At 40.8% G+C, this 18486-nt stretch overlaps 1 protein-coding gene across 2 annotated transcripts in view; it reads right to left on the bottom strand.

Annotated features, from left to right (window-relative positions):
• Positions 1 to 3297: 3297 nt before the first annotated feature.
• The window catches only part of pxdn (peroxidasin), a 117336-nt gene continuing 102147 nt past the window's right edge, over positions 3298 to 18486 (bottom strand). Inside the window, exons 20-24 of one of the 2 annotated variants that reach the window (XM_077238567.1) lie at positions 17829 to 17946; positions 17302 to 17431; positions 15678 to 15791; positions 6204 to 6385; positions 3298 to 6050 (exon numbers count right to left, since the gene is read on the bottom strand). In XM_077238567.1, the coding sequence (XP_077094682.1) occupies positions 6251 to 6385; positions 15678 to 15791; positions 17302 to 17431; positions 17829 to 17946 (497 nt within the window). In that variant the 3' untranslated portion in view covers positions 3298 to 6050; positions 6204 to 6250. Of the gene's footprint in view, positions 6386 to 15677; positions 15792 to 17301; positions 17432 to 17828; positions 17947 to 18486 lie in introns of both variants that reach the window. The other variant, XM_077238566.1, reaches the window with a different exon arrangement.

Genomic DNA, 18486 nt, shown 5'->3' with positions numbered 1-18486 from the left:
GTGTTCCTGTAATTTATAGTAATATTTTCAAAACCACTAAGAAATCTAGTTTTAAATATAATTCTTTTGAAGTGTTGGTGCTAAATGTAAAAATACATAGTGTAAACGATAAATCTCATTTGAGAATTCTGCTGGCTACTGTATACAAGCCACCAGGGCACCATAAAGACTTTATCAAAGAATTTGCTGACTTTCTATCAGAATTAGTATTGGCTGCAGATAAAGTACTAATTGTTGGTGACTAAAACCTAACAATTACATAACTTTAAATGAGTCCAACCCCCAAGATTACGGTTATAAATATGAACCTCGTATGAAAGGTAAAGTTGTTGTAATTTATAGTAATATTTTCAGAATTACTAAGTCTAGTTTCAAATATAATTTGTTTGAAGTGTTGGTGCTAAATGTAACAATATCTAGTGTAAATGATAAATCACATTCCAGATTTGTGCTGGCTACTGTATACAGTTGCTGTAATTTATGGGAATATTTTCAAAACCACTAAGAAATCTAGTTTTAAATATTCTTCTTTTGAAGTGTTGGTGCTTAATGTAAAAATATATAGTGTAAACGATAAATCACGTTTGAGAATTCTGCTGGCTACTGTATACAGGCCACCAGGGCACCATAAAGAGTTTATTAAAGAATTTGCTGACTTCCTATCAGAATTAGTATTGGCTGCAGATAAAGTACTAATTGTTGGTGATTTTAATATACATGTAGATAATGAAAAAGATGGATTGGGATTGGCATTTAAAGACATTGTAAACTCTGAATTAGTTTTCACTGTTATGCTGATGATACTCAGCTCTATATTTCCTCGAAACCTAACAAAACTTACCAATTCACAAAATTAACGGAATGCATAGCTGATATAAAAAACTGGATGACTAGTAATTTCCTACTACTAAATTCTGAAAAAACAGAGATTCTAATTATTGGACAAAAAACTTCCACACGCAATAACCTAGAATACTGTTTAACACTTGATGGCTGCTCAGTTAGGAACCTGGGTGTGCTCTTTGATACCAATCTCTCATTTGAAAGTCACGTGTCTAGTATCTGTAAAAGTGCATTTTTCCATCTTAAAAATATATATAAATTACATCATATACTCTCATTGACAAATAAGGAACAATTAGTTCATGCGTTCATGACCTCAAGGCTAGTTTATTGTAATGCTCTACTGGGTGGTTGCCCTGTACGCTTAATAAACAATCTACAGCTGGTCCAAAACGCAGCAGCTAGAGTTCTTACCAGAACCAGGAAGTATGACCATATTAGCCCGGTTCTGTCAACACTGCATTGGCTCCCTATTAAACATCGTATACATTTTAAAATATTGCTGATTACTTACAAAGCACTAAATGGTTTAGCTCCGCAGTACTAGAGCGAGCTCTCAACCCATTATAGTCCTTCACGTCTATTTCGATCTCAAAATTCTGCCCAGTTGATAATACCTAGGATATCAAAATCAACTGCTGGCGGTAGATCCTTTTCCTACTTGGCACCAAAACTTTGGAACAATCTTCCTAACATTGTCCGGAAAGCAGACACAGTCTGTCAGTACAAATCTAGACTATAAACACATCTCTTTGGCTTAGCATACACATAACACATTATAGATTGCTATAATTCAATGTTAGGCTGCATAGTTTAGATCAGCCGGAACCGGGAACACTTCCCATAAATCCTGATGTACTTGGTACATCATAAGAAGGATGGCATCTACGCCAATATTAGTCTCTCTGTTTATCCCAAGATTTACCGCAAACCGCCAGATCCAGGCCATATCCAGATCTGATGAAGGACCATTACATGGACACGACGACAACGCATCCCTGAAGTGCCAGCCTCATCAACACTGTGAAGGCCTCATGGACACCTCAACAAACTCATCTCTATACCGGCGTCATGACTCCGACCCCTAAGCAGATGAACTGGATAAATATTGTGAAAGTTCTGATCCAATCTGACTTCTGACCTATTATGCCGCCTAAATCGTAATCATACACTATTCGTTTGTTGGCCAAAGGAGGACTGGCCCCCCGACTGAGCCTGGGTTCTCCCAAGGTTTTTTTCTCCATTCTGTCACCTGATGGAGTTTTGGTTCCTTGCCACTGTCGCCTTTTTTTCGCCTTCATTCGCCATTGGCTTTTGGCTTGCTTAGTTGGGGACATTTAACATTTAATTTTGAATTTAACAATACTATTACAACTTTACTTTCCTGTTATCTCTGTAAAGCTGCTTTGAAACAATTTGTATTGTAAAAGCGCTATATAAATAAAGGGGACTTGACTTGACTTAAATGATGAACAGATCAAATCTAAGCTTTTATTCACATATAAAATTTCAGCGAACATATACAGAAAATCAACCGAACCTGCTTGACACGCGAGAACAAAACTCAGTGGTTCTTACGTAAGCTCAAACACACAGGAATGAACCAAATTATTTATTGCGGAAGCTCAAATGTTCTGAAACACGAGAATGAACCAAATTGTTTCTTGCAGAAGATCAAACGTTCTGTGTAACACACGAGACTAAACCTCATTGGTTCTTGCGGAAGCTCACATATGCTACGTAACACAAGAATGAACCTCATTGGTTCTCACATGCCAAGCAAGCATGCTTGAGCATCTGTTTATCAGATCTGGTTTGTGATGCAGCCTCTGAATTGGGACACGGAGGGTGCTTCTCATTTCTTATTTGTGCATCCTCGTGTCCTTTCCTCGTGTCAGGATGCACCCAAGCTCAATTTTGAGTGTCAAAGGCTGTGAATACTTGTGTACATGTGATTTTTTTTTTGTTTATTTATTTTTAATAAATTTGCATAGATTTCAAACAAACTTCTTTCACGTTGTCATTATGGGGTATTGTTTGTAGAATGTTGAGGAAAATAATGAATTTAATCCATTTTGGAATAAGGCTGTAACAAATGTGGAAAAAGTGCAGTGAATACTTTCCGGATGCAGTGTACATATTTCACCACAAACAAGATTTTCACATCAACTGGGCTTTGTTCAGAACTACAGTATTCACACATTTTAAAAGAAAGGGTTTAAAGGACAATTAACATCCAGCAATATTATCGATTTAACTGCACTGGATGAGAACAAAATATTAACTGAATTGAGATGGATAATAACGTTAACTTTGTAGCATCAACGCTGTTATTGAACTGAATTGAATCAAGACTGAAATACATGTTACTGAAGCTGCTTTGAAACAAGTGCTATAGACAGTAAATAAATCAATGTATAAATAAATGTGAAGTTTTGGAAATAAAACAGTCAATTATACATATGTGGCCATTTTATTGTTGAAAGGCATATGTTGCAGTGCAAACAGTCTTTGGCAAAAATACAATACAAAAGATAAGAATCATTTTGACCACTTGTTTGAGCATGTTCAGTCTTGCAGGGCAGTGCATTTCCAAGGCAGATGGGCACAGTTTGGTTTGGGCGAGGATCTTCAAGAGGTTGTTAGATCAAGGAAGGAAGGCTGAGAGTAATAAAACACCGACACAGAGTCACATAACAGAGATAAAAGAGTTGAATGCCGGTCAAACATGGTAAAACTAACAGTCAAACACTCTCACCACTATAACATTCACTTTTCCAATCACTAACCAGCGCCAACATAACTGTACAAGCAAACTGCGATTCTGATGATCTGTAACGCTGAAGACGTTAAATCAGGATACAGGGGAATGTTTTGAGAAGGCCAGAGAGACACTGCAGTCCTCCAGCTCAGGGTATGGCTTCCATTTCAGTGAGACTTCCAAAAACTCAACCAAACTCACACAGCTTGGACTTCTTATTAGTCCACTAAACAAAACAGATGCATGATTGGCCTGTTACAATACAGTATGGGGGAAATTTACATTCAGCAAAAGAAGTGTTGTAGGATTCCTAGTAAAGTTTCTACTTAAAAAAAAAAAAATTAAATAAAATAAAAAAATAATAACCTACTACTATTAGACAGTACTGCTCAAAAGTTGCAATAATTAAGATTTTTTTTTAATGTTTTTGATAAAAGTCTCCATTTATTTGATAAAAAATACCGTAAAAACTGTAGTATTGTAATATATTATTACAATTTAAAAACTGTTTTCTATCTTAATATATTTAAAAATGTAAGTTATTCCTGTGATCAAAGCTGGATTTTCAGAATCATTACTCCAGTCTTTAGTGTCACATGATCCTTCAGAAATGAATGAAATACATTTTCACAATATGACTGTTTTTGATGTATTTTGTATTTTTTTTAATCAATTACATGCATAAGAAACTTCCACAAAAAAACACTTTTGTATTTCTAATTATTCCAAACTTTTGACCAGTAGTAAACTACTAAACTAGTTTTTCTACAGGATCAAAGCAAAAAGTTGAGTCTTTAATCTGCAATGAACATGACAAATACTAGGCGCTTGAAAGTAATGACAAAAACACAGACAACACTGAAGTCCTCACTGTTTCACCCAGCAACAAACATACAGCATGAGCAGTGCAGTCCGATTCAAAATCCAATGACTCTTATGAACTTGTTCACATGATACAATATTATCTAAAGGAAGTGATGTGATATGAAGGCCAAGTATGGTAACCCATACTCAGAATTGGTCCTCTGCATTTAACAAATCCATGTTAGTGCACACACATTTGGAGTAATGAGTAGTGAACACACACACACACACACACAGCAAACCGTGAACACACACACCCGATGCAGTGGGCAGCCATTCACTGCGGCTCTGCCGGTATTGAGAATCAAACCCACTACCTTTGGGTTATAAGTCTGACTCTCTAACCAGTAGGCCATGTATTGCGATGAGGCAGAACTGTTTGCATCTCTAAACACTGTTTGAAAAGAAAGGAAACATCTGGACCTTCATTCATGACAAGGATATACATACTGTACTGGTAGAATAGAGTGTTATAGAAAAGTAGAGTAACACTTTAGATTAGAGCCGGACTTCAGCTCAGTGCTGCACTTCCCAAACTCTTCACCTCAGTCGCTCCCAAACCAAAGACATCAATAACAGCTTTCTGTCAAGAAAAAGCCCAAAGTCCAGGTCTCAGAAAACCCGCAGTTGCCCAGGGAAACAAACATTTGGTGATCAGTAGAGTTTTTTCCCCATTGCAAAGATTGTTTTCAAGGTATTCACATTTTTCTCCATATTGAGAGGAAGATACAAAGTGGGAACTAACATTCTACATATGTCCAGAATATCATACTATGCAACATAAACAAAGTATAAGCACAAGTAACGTTTAATTTTTTTAAGCTTAACTTCAAAACGAAAAGTTTTCGCTCAAATGGTGGTTTTAAAAACCACATAAGGAGTGTATATATTGTATGATGCATTGGATATTGCAAAAGAATTAAATGCATAAAACAACACTCGTAAGACTCGGGTAAATCACTTAAATGATAGCACCAGTTCTGCAGCATCTCCAGCCTGAGAATGCTTCTTCCATAAAACAAACAGAAAAAGCAAACTCAGGTCCTGGAAAGAAGTTGTCCTGCAGAGTTCAGCTCCATCCCCAATTAAACACACACTCAGAATATATTTAGGTTTAAATTTAGGATTGCATATACAATTTACATCCATTTAGATTACACAGTTTTAATATAAACTCAAAACTAATGCGATGCATATTTGTCAGGCATACTTTCTGCATTAAAAAAATCATCTATTTGGATTAATTTCATTTAAATTTATTTTTAAATGCATTAATTCAAATAGCTTAGAATCCACATAGTTTCATGTATGACTGACAAATATGCATCACATTAGGTTTAATACTTTCTTACAACTTTAATATGCGAAATAAATACATAAATCTTACATTTAGGCCTAAATATTTTTTTTGAGTGCACCTGCCTGTAATTTTCAAGTAATCCTGAAGACTGTGGCTTTTTCAGGCATGTTAGATAAGGGATGAAGCTGAACTCTCTAGGTAAACATTCCTCCAGGACTGCAGTCGCCCATCTCTGGTCTTGTAAAATGAACACCTTGGGTAGTCGTCTCCCGGTTAACAGGCCTGAGGAGAAAAACAGGGTCCCACATTCATCTGTTCAAATACTTTTTAAGGCAGTGTATGTTTGGTTCTTTGTAGTGGGTTGTCTGAGGATATGCAAACAAAAAAACCAATACATGACAAACAACAAAAAAACCCTGAAACACAACTATATACCAAATGGAGGCATGAGCACAAGGTCACATGGGTTACGTGTCCTGAGGTTATACGTGCTGCTCTGTATCCTGCGGTTGTGAAGGCTGGTTGAGGCACAAGGGGCAGCATGAGCCTTTGGGCGTCACGGGATTCAGACATGCTGCTGGTGGACACTTTTCCACGAAACACGTCACCTGGGCCCCCTGACAGAGACAGACCGGAACAATTGAGTTAAAAACACAATTTTTATGTAACTTTGTTAGAAACTGCTGCATGCATAAATTAATTAGCAGGAACTGGATACATTTTCCAATGTTGTTTTCATTTCAAATTGCACTCTATGTACACTAGAGCGGGAGATCTAAAAGGCTGCATTCACACTAATGAACTGCCTCAAGTTGGTCGAGGTACGGCTGGCCCTGCAGTGGTTTCGCCCATTGATCGCATGACATTCACATTGCATGTTGCAACTCCTCCTTTGGAGTCAGCAGACTGAGGTCACTGCGGGCCACTCATCTCCCAGTTGAACTTGAACGTGCTTTCATGACGAGTGACGCTTCCAAGAGAGTGGAGATTGATTTGGAGTTGATTTGGCAAAGCACTTTCCTTCACTTCCCAGGGATCATCCCGTTGTCCGCTGCGCCTTGCTGCTGCAGCTGAGTTGGTTTGCGTCTGTAAGCCTGGTATATCTTTCTGTTTTGAATCATTATTTACTAGCATTTCCTGTTGTTTATACTGCTAAATATAACTTACTCAACATCACATATTAACTTTACATTGCTAGCTTCAATCAAAATCATTGCTAGCACAACACGCTAGTAATTCGCTAGTCTGTTAGTGTGCCATCAGTGCGCTCATTTATTTATTTATTTTGCTCACACCTTTTATCAATCCATCAAACAACTGTGGGGAGTAACAGTCAGTCAAACAAACGCGGTGAGTTGTCATCTTCTCCTCTTATTGTCACTTGCACTTCATGTAACATGTATAGCATAGCCTTCTCTGTCAGCACAGGATTTACATGTGATAAATGCAGGGAGGTAGTCAGGCTGACGGAGAAGATTTCAGAACTAGAGACACGCATCCAAACTTTAATTGAGGTTAATTGTAAGAGTGCAAGGGCTTTAGATACTACTTTGGATGCGATTAGCTTAGAGAACACGGAACATTGTTCGGTTCCGGCTGAAGTAGAGACCGTGCAGCAGGGCAATTGGGTGACGTTGAGACGGTGTAGTTGCGGGAAAAAACACTGCTCTTCCATTCCAATTACAACATCAAAGAGATTCTCCCCTGTCATTGAAACACCCACTGAGAATCCTGTTGAATGTGCCCTAGTTATCGGCGATTCTATTACACGGAACGTGAAAATAGAGACACCAGCCACCATAGTCACATGTTTGCCGGGAGCCAGAGCGCCTGAAATCAAAGCAAATTTAAAAGTGCTGGCTAATGCTAATCGTAAATTCTATAAGATTATTATTCACGTCGGCACTATTGATGTTTGACTTCGCCAGTCGGAGATCACTAAAATTAACGTTAAAGAGGTGTGTGAACTCACAAGTACTATGTCAGGCACTGTAATTTGTGTAATTTGCTCTGGCCCCCTTCCTGTTTGAAGGAGTGATGAGATAGTTAGTAGACTGTCCTCAATCAATGGCATGCTGTCTAAGTGGTGGCTGCAAAATAATATAGAATTCATAGACAATTGGAAAAGTTTTTAGGGCAGATCTGACCTGTTGAAAAGAGATGGTATTTCATCCCTCCTGGGATGGTGCTGCTCTTCTCTCTAGTAATATGGAACATAGTCTTAGAGCTCAAACATGACAATCTGGGGCTCAGGTCTGGAAGCAGACAGACTGGCTAAAACCGACCGTCTGCTGGCTGTCTCACGTCACTGAGGTCAGATAAATCCCATCACATAGAGACTCTTTCACCTAGATATCATCATATAGAGACTGTGTCTGTTCCCCGAATTAGGAAATACAAAAAACTTCCAAACCCATCTAAGGGTAAAAATATAATTGATGTTCAACAAAAAAACAGATAGAATACAAATGAACAAATGATAAAGCTTGGGTTGCTGAATATTCAATCCCTTACTTCAAAAGCACTTATCGTTAATGATATGATCACAGACTAAAACCTAACAATTACATAACTTTAAATGAGTCCAACCCCCAAGATTACGGTTATAAATATGAACCTCGTATGAAAGGTAAAGTTGTTGTAATTTATAGTAATATTTTCAGAATTACTAAGTCTAGTTTCAAATATAATTTGTTTGAAGTGTTGGTGCTAAATGTAACAATATCTAGTGTTAATGATAAATCACATTCCAGATTTGTGCTGGCTACTGTATACAGTTGCTGTAATTTATGGGAATATTTTCAAAACCAATAAGAAATCTAGTTTTAAATATTCTTCTTTTGAAGTGTTGGTGCTTAATGTAAAAATATATAGTGTAAACGATAAATCACGTTTGAGAATTCTGCTGGCTACTGTATACAGGCCACCAGGGCACCATAAAGAGTTTATCAAAGAATTTGCTGACTTCCTATCAGAATTAGTATTGGCTGCAGATAAAGTACTAATTGTTGGTGATTTTAATATACATGTAGATAATGAAAAAGATGCATTGGGATTGGCATTTAAAGACATTGTAAACTCAATTGGAGTTAGACAACACGTGTCAGGACCTACTCATTGTCGTAATCATACTCTAGATCTAATATTATCACATGAAATCATTGTTGATGCTGTTGAAATACTGCAGCAGAGTGACGACATCTCAGATCATTATCTAGTTTCATGTAAATTACATTTAGCCGAGGCTGCAAAGCCGACTCCTTGTTATAAATATGTTAGACCTATCACTTCTGCCACGAAAGATTGCTTTATCAATAATTTTCCTGATCCGTTTCATCATCTCAGCATCCCAGATAGCTTAGAAGAACTCGATATTGCAACAGAAATTTTTAACTCTCTCTTTTCCAGCACTTTAGACGCAGTTGCTCCGCTGCGCTTAAAGAAGATTAAAGAAAATAGTCCAACGCCGTGGTACAACGAGCACACCCGGGCCCTTAAGAGAACAGCCAGAAGAAAACAAAACTAGAGGTATTTCGGATTGCATGGAAGGAGAGCTTGATTGCTTACAGAGAGGCTTTAAACGATGCTAGATCTGCTTATTGTTCAACCCTATTAGAAGAAAATAAACATAATCCTAGGTATTTATTTGAAAAAGTGGCTAAACTAACGAAAAAGAAAGCTTCAAGCCCAGAAGTTTCCAAGAAACACAGCAGTGTCACAGTGTCTGGTTGTGTTCCCTTGTCTATCACTAGAGGTCCTCGTTCTCACGGGGTCCTTCTCAATTGACTTCAATTCCCAGCATTCTGTCTGTCACTGTCAGTCATCAGTTCATTGCACTCAGCTGTTCCCCGTAATCATTGTTCCAAGCTGTTCTGTGTTAGTCTTGTTAAATATGTGTATATAACCCTGTCTGTTTCAGTGTGTGTCACGGAGTCCTTGTTTAATGTCACTACACTTCTGATGCCTGTTTCTTGCCTGTTTCTTGTTTTGTTTCTTGTGTTGGATTGCCTTTTGCATTTTGACCTTTGCTTGGACTGGATTATGATTTATGGATTGCCCTATTAAATACTGCTTTTGGATCTAACCCCTGTTCCCGTGTGTGGATCGTGACAGAGGGACTCCGTCACACCCTAAATCCAGCGGTATGTTTTCAAACTTCTCTTCCCCAGCCACTGAGCGGGAGAGGAGAGATTATTTTCAGGGAACCCACCAAGTCATTTTTCGTGGGACCCGGGGAGGTCGCAGAGGAGGAGGTGGTCGAGAAGAAGTTCAACACCACTCTCCACCCTGGCCCCCCTTCGACCCTGGGCCAGTGAGGGACAGCTCAGAGCCAACATCTCACCGTCACGGACGGAAAAGGGGGAGGAAACGAGACTGTCAGAGACTGTTCACGTTCCGTCTGCCCAGTCAGAGACTGTTCACGTCACGTCTGCCCAGTCAGAGACTGTTCACGTTCCGTCTGCCCAGTCAGAGACTGTTCACGTCACGTCTGCCCAGTCAGAGACTGTTCACGTCCCGTCTGCCCAATCAGAGACTGTTCACGTCACGTCTGCCCAGTCAGAGACTGTTCACGTTCCGTCTGCCCAGTCAGAGACTGTTCACGTTCCGTCTGCCCATGGACCTGGACTATCTGGAGCGTCTGGCTCGGATCCTGGACATGCCCATGTCTGCTGTTCCAGAGCCGGAGCCAGTGTCCGCTGTTCCAGAGCCGGAGGCAGAGCCAGTGCCCGTTCCAGAGCCGGAGGCAGAGCCAGTGTCCGTTCCAGAGCCGGAGGCAGAGCCAGTACCCGTTCCAGAGCCAGAGGCAGAGCCAGTGCCGTCTGCCTTCATGGACCTGGACTATCTGGAGCGTCTGGCTCGGATCCTGGACATGCCCGTGTCTGCTGTTCCACAGCCGGAGCCAGTGTCTCCTGTTCCAGGGCCGGAGCCAATGTCTGTTCCAGGGCCGGAGCCAATGTCTGTTCCAGGGCCGGAGCCAGTGTCTGTTCCAGGGCCGGAGGCAGAGCCATTGCCCGTTCCAGGGCCGGAGGCAGAGCCAAGGCCCGTTCCAGAGCCGGAGGCAGAGCCAAGGCCCGTTCCAGAGCCGGAGGCAGAGCCAGTGCCTGTTCCAGAGCCGGAGGCAGAGCCAGTGCCTGTTCCAGAGCCGGAGGCAGAGCCAGTGCCTGTTCCAGAGCCGGAGGCAGAGCCAGTGCCTGTTCCAGAGCCGGAGGCAGAGCCAGTGCCTGTTCCAGAGCCGGAGGCAGAGCCAGTGCCTGTTCCAGAGCCGGAGGCAGAGCCAGTGCCTGTTCCAGAGCCGGAGGCAGAGCCAGTGCCTGTTCCAGAGCCGGAGGCAGAGCCAGTGCCTGTTCCAGAGCCGGAGCCAGTGCTTGTTCCAGAGCCGGAGGCAGAGCCAGTGCCTGTTCCAGAGCTGGAGCCAGTGTTTGTTTCTGTTCTTGTGACTGTTACAGTTCTTGTGGCTGTTCCTGAGCCGGTGTCTGTTCCTGAGCCGGTGTCTGTTCCTGAGCCGGTGTCTGTTCCTGAGCCGGTGTCTGTTCCTGAGCCGGTGTCTGTTCCTGAGCCGGTGTCTGTTCCTGAGCCGGTGTATGTTCCTGAGCCGGTGTATGTTCCTGAGCCGGTGTATGTTCCTGAGCCGGTGTCTGTTCCTGAGCCGGTGTCTGTTCCTGAGACGGTGTCTGCACCACCTGAGCCGGTGTCTGCTGTACCTGAGCAGGTGTCTGCTGTACCTGAGCGGGTGTCTGCTGTTCCTGAGCTGGTGTCTGTTGTTCCTGAGCTGGAACCAGTGCCAGTGTCTGTTCCAGAGCCTCTACCATGGCCGCCCGAGGGGTCTTCACCGCCCTGACCGCCTTGAGGGATCTTCACCGCCCTGGCCGCCCGAGGGGTCTTCACCGCCCTGGCCGCCCGAGGGGTCTTCACCGCCCTGGCCGCCCGAGGGGTCTTCACCACCCTGGCCGCCCGAGGGGTCGTCTGCTTCGCCCTGGCCGCCCGATGGGTCGTCTGCTTCGCCCTGGCCGCCCGATGGGTCGTCTGCTTCGCCCTGGCCGCCCGATGGGTCGTCTGCTTCGCCCTGGCCGTCCGATGGACTGTCTACTTCGCCCTGTTTCCCGGTTAAGCCCTCACCCCTTGTTCCTGTCTCTCTTCACAGACCTGGCCCACCATCCCTCCCCCTGATCCTCCACCGTTCCACCTCCCTCCTGAACTCTTGTGTCGTGTTTTAGTGTTGTCGTGGAGCGTCTGGTAGCCGCTCCGTAGAGGGGGGGTTATGTCACAGTGTCTGGTTGTGTTCCCTTGTCTATCACTAGAGGTCCTCGTTCTCACGGTGTCCTTCTCAATTGACTTCAATTCCCAGCATTCTGTCTGTCACTGTCACTCATCAGTTCTTTGCACTCAGCTGTTCCCCGTAATCATTGTTCCCAGCTGTTCTGTGTTAGTCTTGTTAAATATGTGTATATAACCCTGTCTGTTTCAGTGTGTGTCACGGAGTCCTTGTTTAATGTCACTAGACTTCTGATGCCTGTTTCTTGCCTGTTTCTTGTTTTGTTTCTTGTGTTGGATTGCCTTTTGGATTTTGACCTTTACTTGGACTGGATTATGATTTATGGATTACCCTATTAAAATCTGCTTTTGGATCTAACCCCTGTTTCCCGTGTGTGGATCGTGACAAGCAGTAATGACTTTATGAACTTCACTTATAAGATCGATAATATCAGGGACAAAATTATAACTATGCAACCGTCTACTACAGTATCGCATCAGGGAGTGCATTGTAGTCTCCCTGAGGAAAAAATGTATTCATTCGTTGCTATAGGAGAAGAAGAATTTTGCAAAAACGTTAACTCATCTAAATCGCCAACTTGTATGTTAGACCCTATACCGACTAAACTATTGAAAGAGATGCTTCCAGAGGTCATAGATCCTCTTCTCAATATCATTAATTCGTCTTTGTCTCTAGGATACGTACCAAAACCCTTTAAGCTGGCTATGATTAAACCGCTTGTTAAAAAAACACAACTTGATCCTACAGAATTAGTCAATTACAGGCCGATCTCGAATTTGCCTTTTCTGTCAAAGATATTAGAAAAGGCAGTATCCTCACAACTGTGTTCCTTCTTGAAGGAAATGATATCTGCGAGGATTTTCAGTCCGGATTTAGACCGTACCATAGTACTGAGACTGCTCTCATTAAAGTCACAAATGATTTGCTCTTATCATCCGATCGTGGTTGTATCTCTCTATTAGTGTTACTTGATCTTAGTTCTGCATTTGACACCATTGACCACAACATTCAATTAAATAGACTAGAAAACTATGTTGGCATTAGTGGAATTGCACTAACATGGTTTAAATCATACTTACCTGACCGTTATCAGTTTGTAGCATTAAATGAAGAGATGTCTTATCGGTCAAAAGTTCAGTATGGCGTACCACAAGGCTCAGTACTAGGACCGCTGCTGTTCACTCAGTACATGATATAGGAGATATCATAAGGAAGCATGGCAATAGTTTTCACTGTTATGCTGATGATACTCAGCTCTATATTTCTTCACACCCTGACGAAACTTATCAATCACAAAATTAACGGAATGCATAGCTAATATAAAAAAACTGGATGAATAGTAATTTCCTACTACTTAATTCTGAAAAAAACAGAGGTTCTAATTATTGGACAAGAAACTTCCTCACGTAATAACCTAGAATACTGTCTAACACTTGATGGCTGCTCTGTCCTCGTCGTCGCTTAGGAACCTGGGTGTGCTTTTTGATACCAATCTTTCATTTGAAATTCACGTGTCTAGTATCTGTAAAACCACATTTTTTCATCTTAAAAATATATCTAAATTACGCCATATGCTCTCAATGAAAAATGCAGAATAATTAGTTCATGCGTTTATGACATCAAGGCTAGATTATTGTAATGCTCTACTGCAGTACTTCTCAAAGTCCGGACTCTGGTCCGGATCCGGACCCGGAGGGAATTCAATCCGGACCCGTCTCCATTTCGTATTTCAAGAGCACTAATTGTGTGTAAGGGATTAAAAGTGTGGATTGCCTACTTTGATAAACGCATGTTAAAATCATTTGTTTATTTTTTGAGATGGTCCGAAATCAAAACGAAGGCGAGATATTTAAAGTTTTCCTCTGTGATTTAGTTGCCATGACATCCAGTGAGCATATTACTTTTGACGTAATCGGGTGCAACGCGACACTTCACCGCAGTAAGCGTTTGAATGGGTGTGGAGGATGTCATTGTCCAGGAAAAGAAAAGTTGATGAAGAAAATAGAGTTTTCAAAGATGATTGGACAGAGAGGTATGCGTTCACAGATATCCCAAGTCTCCCAGAAGTTCCAGGAGTCTCCCGCATATTGGTAGCGGCTCCCTGATGCCCGCAAATTAGTTCAAATCTCCCGCAATGTAGAGCTCGCGAGCTCCAAACCGTGTAGCGCGCGCACGGCAGAGAGGGAGAGAGCGACCTTACGTGTGTGTGCGCAAATGTGCGTGCGTGCCTCATGAAGCGCATGTAAGCCCCATCCATCGTAGCGACGGAAGTGAATCAATCAAAACTTTAGCTGGACAATAACTTTATTCTAGAGCTGCTGTAATGCCAAAACAATCTCTGTTACTTTAAAGGGGCATTCGGCAACTCTAGCTATTTCTTCGCTGATTTTCACTTTTGTTGTCGCATGTTTTCTCAACGAGCTCCCCCGACAGCTGTGAGGCGTATATTTCACAACAATGTCGTAAAAAAACCTCACTTGTGGCACCCTCCTCCCCCTTTCTACTGCTGCTCATGTGCATTTGTTATTATCAGAGCCAGCCAACTTTATCGTGTGGAGCTATGTCTACCGAGGTGGGTAATACATCATACACATTGAGGGCTGCGTGTGTGTTTATGTCGAATTGCCGTAAAGCAGTTTGTGTTTCTCGCTCGTTCTCGCTTCTCACGAGACTTCCTATTTCCAACTTACCGGGACGTTAGTCCTCATGTTGCAAGGTTGGTTTTCCGCCTAGGAACGCTGGGGGGAGTGGGGAAAGTCTCCATTCTCACCAGAACAGGTTATTAAACCATCCAAATGATTTCTAAACGGTTTTATTAAGTTGAAATAGTTGCCGAATGCCCCTTTAATTTCCTATTATCACTGTAAAGCTGCTTTGAAACAGTCCATATTGTTAAAAGCGCTATATAAATGAAGGTGACTTGACCGACTGGGGCCCCTTTCTGCACTGGCACACAGCTGTACTACGTATATTTGCATTCCCCCCAGTGAGCCTGGTTGTACAGACATTGTGCAAAGTCAGGGAGGACAAAAAACAGGTCTTGTTGGTTGCGCCAAACTGGCCCACCTGGACTTGTTTCTCAGAGCTCACGCTTCTTGCGACAGCCCCTTCTTTCCCAGAGGGAAGACATTCTTTCTCAGAAGCTAGTTCCTGGTTTTCAGGTAGGACCTCCTGCCACAACGCTGAACTACCTGCTGAAATGGCCGGGAAACTAGCCAATTCTAATTGGTCTTCTCTGAAAGTATCAGAGGTATCTGGGGCTTCAAAATGCGACCCCTAGTGTCAATAAAGACAATGTCTCGTTCCCTCATCAGGGAACAAATGTTACAATAGTAACCAAGATGTTGCCCACAGCGCATATCATGTGATATTTACGATTAAGAGGAATCGCAATACGTCAGAGAAATTATTTACTATACTATATAGATAAATGTTTTTGTTTTGCAAATTCACATCATAGTACATAATACCTGAACATTGGTATGCAGTGCAAAACCAAATTTCTGTGCATTTATTTCCACTCTGCCACATTTACGTGCCAATGTATGCAGCACAGTCTACTGTGACCACACCTTAAAACTGGAATCAGAGTGACAGACGTTCGAGACAGAGTTTTAGTGCACTGATGAACTTACTTTACACTGACATACGGTACAGGGATTCTTCTTCCAACTCTCTCCATCTACTCGCTCTCTCCCATCCTCATCTGCACAGTCTGTCCTGCTCAGACGACCTTCAAGTCTTTTTATCTGTCAATTTCAACAGAGAGAAAAATTCTCAAAAAAAACTTCAATTTTTTTTATTATATACATTGCAGCATCACCTCTTTTCTCACAGTTTCTGAAATGGTTTGATAACATTTCTCTACACCCTTCCTTTCCTAATTCAACAAAAGCTCAGTTGCTGCATTACATTTTTATGTAAAATTCAGATTGGCTATAAGTCATTTCAACTCAATTTTTAATTTTCCATTCATTGTAGTTGTGGGGAAACTACAGTCTTTGTGTTCCACGGAAGAAACAAAAACCTTCCAATCAAGATTTGATATTTACATTTATGCAGTTAACAGAAACTTTTATCCAAAGCAACAAGTAACTAAAGCAAAGCAACTAACCCTAACTACATGAAGGTGAGTATATGATGTGAATTTTCACTTTTGGGACAAATTATTGCTTTATAAAGCGTGACACTGGAGAGACACTAAACAAAATAGTATGAACTATAAAAATTAAAATTCTAACACCATTGCAGAATCTATACTTGAGAGAGAATTTAGGGTCTTTCTGTGTGTTAGTTTGATATCTACTCTTTTGTGACGTGCATTCCTTCACAGCTCTGTTTAAGTGGGCTCTAAAAATATGTGGTTATCGGATCTTTGAATGAGGCATTCAGTATAGGGCCAAATTGTCAGTGTCTTATTTTCTGCATAAGAATCACATTTTAAAAACAAAGTAACTCGTATCTGTCACTGTGTAATTCATAAGAACTTGTTGAAAAAAGTTGAAACAATACATATCTTGGTTCTGTATATCAAAAAGAAAAAAAGAATAAAAAGAATGGCAGTCAACTGGAGCTCTTTGGTTGCAGTGATTGAAGGTGAAGGTCATATAATCAGTTATAATATTAATTGTGAGCAGGTACCTTTTACAAATAGGGGATATAATGTATAATCTGTTATTTTTCCAAGCAAAAAGTGTTTCTGAATCAACATCTTTTGTTGGTCCTCAAACAACCTTCTTATTAAGATTTTAGGGCAGGGTTGATTTTGAGGATTGTGTTTGGACTATGTTTATTTGACAGCCACAAAAGATGTTGATCCAGGAACCTGTCCTACTTGGCAAAAATACAGTCATCTGTAGAATAGTGAATTAGTTAATAGTTAAGTTCTACTTAGTTCCCAGAGGATCACTTTATTTGATATTTGATAGACTTTAAACATACGGCTTGAAGTGGACATAAGAAACAATGCAGATATTATTTGTAATGTCACTGTAGATTGCCATTATGTTTTTGATTCAATTCACAGCGTCTGGAAAGTTTGATTCTTGGCCTGTTGTACTGGACAGTAAAACAAACATTTTCAGCATCTCACTATCACCGCCAAACGCATGTGTCTGAGCAGATCTTAATCGTCCTTGTATATTCAGATTACCAACAAAAGTCGATTCATTCACAAATACATGCGACCAGGTTTTCCGAAGGTTTAAATAAATAGATAAATATGCATTGCAATTTAGCAAGTTAATCATGGGTCCTAACCTGTTTTCGTAAACTTGTGATAGTTTTCTGCATGTCAGCAACAAAGTCTTGGAAATCCTTAATGGAGGGTTCAGTGCTTGACTTTGGTGATACAGTTACATTTACTGCAGTTTGAGCATCTTCCAAAGTGCTAGAAAACAAAATTCAAGTCAAGTCAAGTCACCTTTATTTATACGGCGCTTTTTACAATACAGATTGTTTCAAAGCAGCTTTACAGAGATTACAGGAAAATAATGTTATAATAATATTGTTAAATATAAAATTAAATGTTTAAAATTGATTCATTAAAAGTAAAATAAATAAATCCAAGATGTTCTAATTTAAAGCATCCATGTTCTTTTGAAATTATCATTACCTAAGATTAATAAATGCTTTAGCAGAATTTTGTATTATTAGTTCATGTTAACCAATAAAACAAATGTAAACCTTATTGTAAAATGTTATCATTTTTACTATCACTATTATCATTAACTTCATTAGAATTTATAAATGACAGGCTGACTGTAAATGGAGAATGTGAGTTTTACCTGCTGTTGTCAGTGATGTTGCTGGCAGGTTTCTTCTCCTCTGCATAGCTGTGCTCCGCTGACCTGCGGCTTCTGAAGTGGTACGACAAGGCATTGAACTGACCTTTAGTGCGACAGTCTGCAGGTGCAAGATATTCAGCCTTTTATTTGATGCAGGAAAAACAGCAGTACGAACATTACAGGGATTCAAATATCAAACAATACAAGCCTAAAGGACTAGAGGTCATTTAGTGATACACATGAAGTGCTGCAAACACAGGCCTCATGGTAAAGACAGAAGATGATCCCTTGCCAAATGGTACACTACACACTTGAAAAAGACCTGTAGACAATAACCACCAATAGACAGTTCTACATTCATGCTGCTTTTATGAATGCTTTATCAGTGTGTTGCATATTGTAACAAACAATGTTAAACAAGAAATAATTTGACGATGGATAATAACGGTTAATTTGTTCATTCTTTTATATGCCGAACATTAGATAGAATTCTCAAATAAAATAAAGTAGTGCACCATTTGTTGGAATAAATTGGAGAGAGATTGGGCATGTGTGAATGGACTCTTTGCATAATCAATCATGTCCGCATTTGCCACTGCAACTTCCGCCGCAATGTACGGAAATTGTGAGAAAATCTTGGGAAATTGTCACACAACAG

Source organism: Siphateles boraxobius, unplaced genomic scaffold, assembly GCF_051911475.1.
Source record: "Siphateles boraxobius isolate OS27281-9 unplaced genomic scaffold, OSU_SipBor_1 22, whole genome shotgun sequence".
NCBI classification, from domain to species: domain Eukaryota; kingdom Metazoa; phylum Chordata; class Actinopteri; order Cypriniformes; family Leuciscidae; genus Siphateles; species Siphateles boraxobius.
This window is presented reverse-complemented; position numbering and strand designations above follow the sequence as displayed.